This window comes from Plasmodium fragile (genome assembly GCF_000956335.1).
Source record: "Plasmodium fragile strain nilgiri unplaced genomic scaffold supercont1.191, whole genome shotgun sequence".
Lineage (NCBI taxonomy): Eukaryota > Apicomplexa > Aconoidasida > Haemosporida > Plasmodiidae > Plasmodium > Plasmodium fragile.
Window position 1 is genome coordinate 1 of NW_012192771.1, and position 5,631 is coordinate 5,631.

The 5,631-nt window shown below is 44.2% G+C and overlaps 1 protein-coding gene across 1 annotated transcript; it reads left to right on the plus strand.

Moving 5' to 3' along the window:
- Positions 1–341: 341 nt before the first annotated feature.
- AK88_05637 (uncharacterized protein) lies at positions 342–5,202 on the plus strand (the record flags this gene model as incomplete). The annotated part of the gene is made up of 4 exons (XM_012483239.1): positions 342–1,200; positions 1,836–1,991; positions 2,034–2,482; positions 4,174–5,202. Coding segments are annotated over 4 exons (2,493 nt in total), but the record flags the coding sequence as incomplete, so codon positions are not given.
- Positions 5,203–5,631: the final 429 nt, after the last annotated feature.

The following is a 5,631-nucleotide window of genomic DNA, read 5'->3' on the forward strand; positions in this document are numbered from 1 at the left end:
GACAATATGTCGTATGAGACGTGAGGGGATGTATGAGCACATTATGTGCGGATAAGAGGTCTAGGGGGTTTGCAGGAACAGTATAAGGTAATTTATTATGCGCGCATGATGCAGGCACAATGAGCATATACATATATATATGTGCATACGTGGACGATAGGCAGGGTACGCAGTGTGCAGCATACATATGTTCACATGTCGTGAACGGGAAATCATATGCCCGATGTGAGGATAGGATCCCAGAACTAGAATGTAATATAGGACAGGGCAAAGTGAGCATCCACCTGTTAACATAGAAAAATGGCATATATGTACATGCCCCCGCATTACTCCCATTGTAGACAAGTTTATGGAAGGATATAGAGGCACAACTGGAGAAGTTTATACAACATTTGGACGACGATATTGTGGAGCACTATGCAGCTAATTGTTTGAACGCGGGTTATAGGAGTCTGAGGCGAAAAGACATACTTGTGGCACAGAAAGTCGCGGATAGACTAATGTGCACACTCATGACAGGCGCATTATTTTTCATGAATGAGAAAAGTTGGCGGCAGTGGCGCGATAATATGGTGGTCAGTAATGATGATGAACTGAAGGAATATGTGCGGTGTGCCATAGTAAATATATTTATGTACATATTGCTGAAATCTCCATGCAGAAGTCAAATGGGTGTATATTATGCATGGGAGACTGTGAGAAAGATGGAGGAGACTATGCCTGCATTACTTACAAAGGGCACGTGCCAGCGGGGAGTGTTTACAGACATAAAAATACAGGTATTCGACATGGGGGAAAGGATTAAGGAATGGTTAGAGAGCAAGAACAGCTTGACTGAGAAAATTGGAGGGCAGGGTATAAAAAGCACATGTAAGAAGAGCCTAAAGGACCTCGTAAGCGGAACAAAGTGTACAAATACAATGGATGACAAAATACAACTGCAGACAACGAAGACGCACGTTATAAAGCACTTAGGGCCAGACATCAAGTTATTGGTTCGGCAGGTGCCGAAGGAGCTCATGGGGACGGCGCCGGAAAATGGAGTATCCACGGACCCGAGCGCACACGACCCCAGTAGAGGTCCTGCGCATGATGACAGTGAGGCCAGAGTACCGACCTCTGTCAAAAGCGATACAACAGAACCATCCGGCAAAGTAGGTGGCAAAGAATCGTCCACACCGGCCACATCAGGACCCGTAGGTAAGACCGATGGGATAAAGCACCAATACGGCACGCTCTCTACGTACCGTACGACTGGGCACGGATGGATGCCACCACAACAACACGCACGCGCGGCGGACCAGCACAGCAAACGACTTCGTTCACGCTGACCGACTGCGATGAGCGGTGTCCACGACGGCATCGGTAGCGGCAGCAGTAGCGACGACGAGTATGTACACGAGGTCTGTGTGTGTGCGCAGGCGGCCCCGACGCGAGAGACGAGCGTACCGTTCGCAGAATGCAGTGTACACGAGTGTGTAGCGTTGATGAGTTTGCAGCGATAGCGGAAGGGGCGCCGAGGCACCGGAGACGGACGGAACGGGTGGGCGGACGAGATGACGGCAACAACAAATAAAAGTTGTACTGCTACCATCTAGCCCAGTCCACCGATGGCACCTCACCGTACGCTTGCTACGGCCTCACCTAGTTCACGGAGTACGGAGTCCACCTCACTGTGCGCTTGCTGCCGCCTGACCCAGGCCACTGAGTCTTACCCCGACCCACTGCATCGAGGCGACCATACCCTACTCACCCAGCACTCCTGTGTTCTGTGTTTTTTCATCCATTCCGCTTTGTTTTAACAAACATCGACCATGTCGCGTCCCCCTGCATAGCTAAACCAAAGAGTCCAGAGAAGGGTCCAAATGGAACAGATGATAACAACAAGGACAAAGCACAACCGGCACCAGTGGACAAACCAGCGTCCAACCCTGGGGAACAAGCACAGGACCCATCATCGTCTTTACCAGATGCAGAACCCAGTCAACCCAGTTAATCTGCGGCCCATGATGATCCTAGCCAAACCATTACAGGGGACCCGGCAGGAAAAGGCGAAAAGCCTGACCCCATGTTAGACTTTACAGGAATAGGTAACCCACCAAAGTGGGTTCAACCATGGGATACAACAGAACATGGGGTAAAACCGAATACAGAAAACTCAGATCCTTCCGGTTTCTCTTCCTACAATCCATATTCATTCGGTTGTAGTGGTGTTGAGGACTCGGAGGGATACTCATCATGTGACCTAAGAATATCACTTAATAAATCACAAAGTGCAGGGGACCCCGGAGGATCCTTTGTACCACCTGACGGACACGATTTCACACTGAATAATGAAAATAAAAACTTAATGAATGACCCACCTCAGCATGGCGGCCCTAGTCCCCCAGACCTAACCGCCGACGTCCTTACCGCCACTACTCCCGTACTCTTCTTCCTGTCCGCCGTCGCCGTCGCCCTCCTTGCTTATGCCCTGTGGAAGGTAAGCATGCACTCACAAGCACCACACGCAACGCGCACAACGCACATACGACACCACACACCGTATATGCGTACAACGCACAAATATAACCCAGTGGAAAATGGACCAACCGTTGCCATTGGCCTTCGACTGTTCCCGTCCCATGCTGCCCAACAAAAGGAGGGGGCATATTGAACACACCAACTTTACACTATGTGGACTACTCGACACAGAAAAGAGAAAAAAACCCACTATAGACGTGCGTCGCGAAATGCTGATACACGGTACCCTGGATGCAACTGACGTGGGGCTTGTGTGACACAATATATTAGATATTTGGGTGTTCATGGGAAAAGGATATGAGTACGATGGTATGCAGTATTGGTATATATATGCTCTTGTAATTATGACGGTTTATTTGTCCGCAAGAAAAAAAAAAAAAAAAAGCCCTAATATCTTAAGCCCCCTACAACTTCTTAACCCGTGAACCGTAAACCTTTATGCTTGAATCCGCAACCCGGAATGCTGAATACGCATTCCTGAACCTTACAATCCTGAAACAGTAAGCCTTAAAGCCCGAATCATAAATCCGTATTCCGCAATCACATAATCCTGAAACCTTAAGCCCTAAGCCAACAATTTCACTGAACATGTACCCGTTATTTATATATGCTCCGTACACTCTTAATTAAATCCATTCACACTTTTTCAAAAACAAAATAGAGATACGGGTATACACGCATAAGAACCTTGTGAACTATATTTCAGCAATTATTATTTATCACTGCGCGTAATAAAACCTGAGAACGATATAAATGACTACCCCCATAAATAATAAACGGCCACGATATACATGTATAATTATTCGAACACGTGACAATAACAACACCCCCCCAAAACACTGACACAAGGCAACTTTGAACCTGCTGCTCTACACCGACAAACTTTTTTCGCCGTTCTTATATGTAAAACGGGCTATAAATGATTCTCTTCTGATTATTTTCTTCACCCTTATACCTAATTTAAAATAGTAAAGTGTTATTCCACATATAGCATTTTTCTCCCGTGAATATACACTTTGCTCCCATTACGCCGTTAAAACGCCGACATCATGGATGAGCCCGTATGAGATTTGTGAAAAATATTTGACCCCTTTAAGTAATGTTGTATCATATAATATGTACCAAAAATGGTTTCTTCACTGTGTTCTTCCGTACTTCCGTCTTCCCTTATATTAGGGTTCACCTGAACTATTTATGCAAATCATATTTATATATTTAGGTAAGAATAGTAAACCTCGTACAAAAATAATTCTATCAATGTTCACCATTGGCCGATGAAAAGAAGTGTTACACGCATAATATATACACCTACATGTGGAAGAAGAGAAAATAGTATTTCTGTAGTTCATACATATAAACAATATATCGTCACTTCTGACATTTTTTGTACTCGAGGGAAAAGGAGAAACAGAATGGTGTTGCTTGTGAAATTTTCTATATTCCTGCTAGTCCTGTGTTTTGGGCAATTTGCTGACTGTGTATGATATCAACAGCTGTATTTTGGGGGACTTATCACATATATTGTGATAAGCTGCTGACTCCTTCAACACAACTATGAACATCCCCTTCTCGTATATACTTCCGTGTTATACATCCTTCTATATACACCATAACAATCCCATGTATTCCCCTTTTTTTTGTGCATTTTAGGCGAGTACACTGGGCACATCTTTGGGTGATGCCACAAGTCAATATGGCACGGTAGATGCCAGTACAGTTGGAACGACTACAGTGTCGTTGAGTGATGCAACGGATGTAGGGAAACGGGGACAACGTAATTTTTACGATGGTCGTGCGAGGGGTAGTCCCGCGAAGAACAAGTTGTTAGATGATATGCGAAGAAATTTTAAATCCAAGGTCAAAGTAAACCAGCCACAGAACAAACAGAAGGAATCACAGGATATAACTGCAGCGAGTAGTTGTAGAAGAGGTTTGAAGAAATGGACGCGTTGTAAAATGGGAAGGAGAGCATGGTCAATACTTATAGTAGTCGCCACAGTCTTGTATCCAGTACTGCATTCCTTTGTAGACGCAAGTACGATGGCGTTGGGGTTAACAGAAATCACCGTTGTAAGTGGCTTCGCCTTAAACTTAGGTTCCATACTGATTGCAGTCATCTATTCCTGCGTGTTAGTATGCTTCTTGCGCTCCAAAACAGCGAAATGTTTATTTGATAAATTTTGGAAGAAGAATGAAGTGACCGCAGAAACGAAAAACAACGAAGGAGAACTAAATAATAAACCGGAGACACCCGGGAAGCAGCACGCACCTAAACAGGCAGGAGAATCTCAGAAACCGCAGGTACCTGAGAAAAAGGAATCATCTGGGAAATCAGATGTACCTAGGAAACAGGAAACACCTAGGAAAACAGAAGTACCTGAGAAGCAGGGAGCATCTGCAAAATTAGATGCACCTAAGAAACAGGAAGCGCCTAAGAAACCGGAATCACCTAAGAAACAGGAAACACCTAAGAAACAGGAAACACCCAAGAAGCAGGAAACACCTAAAACGGACGGAGAATCGGACAAACCGAAAGAACCTAAGAAGCCGGAGATACCCGAGAAGCACGACGCACCTAAGAACGGGGAAACACCTAAGAAACAGGAAGCAGCTGAGAAGCAAAAAGCACCGGGGAAGCTGAAACTACCGTGGTCACTGAAATTACCTAAAAAACCATAAGTATGTGCCGTATTCTATTTCTGGTGGACTATGTCGAGGTTTTGATATGTTATTCATCTATTTATTAGATCCATCATCCCATGGTGTCCTATGTTTTGTATGTGACATGGCTTATTCAGATTTATATTATGTACCTAATTGTGCCGCTTTACAGTGTCATATTTTTGTACTCTGTCCGAATATACACAGTGTGTCGTATATGTATATTGTACAGTTAGTTTATATAATAAGTTGTTGATGAATATTATTAATGGGATACACATTTGAAGAAAAAAAAAGGAAATTCGTTGTACATTACGTATATATAACGTAAGACTACTTTATATCCTACATGTAACAAATACATTACATGATGATTAGTATGGATACAACATGTGGCAAATATGTTCAGGGTTTAGGGTTCAGGGTTTAGGTTTAGGGTTCAGGGTT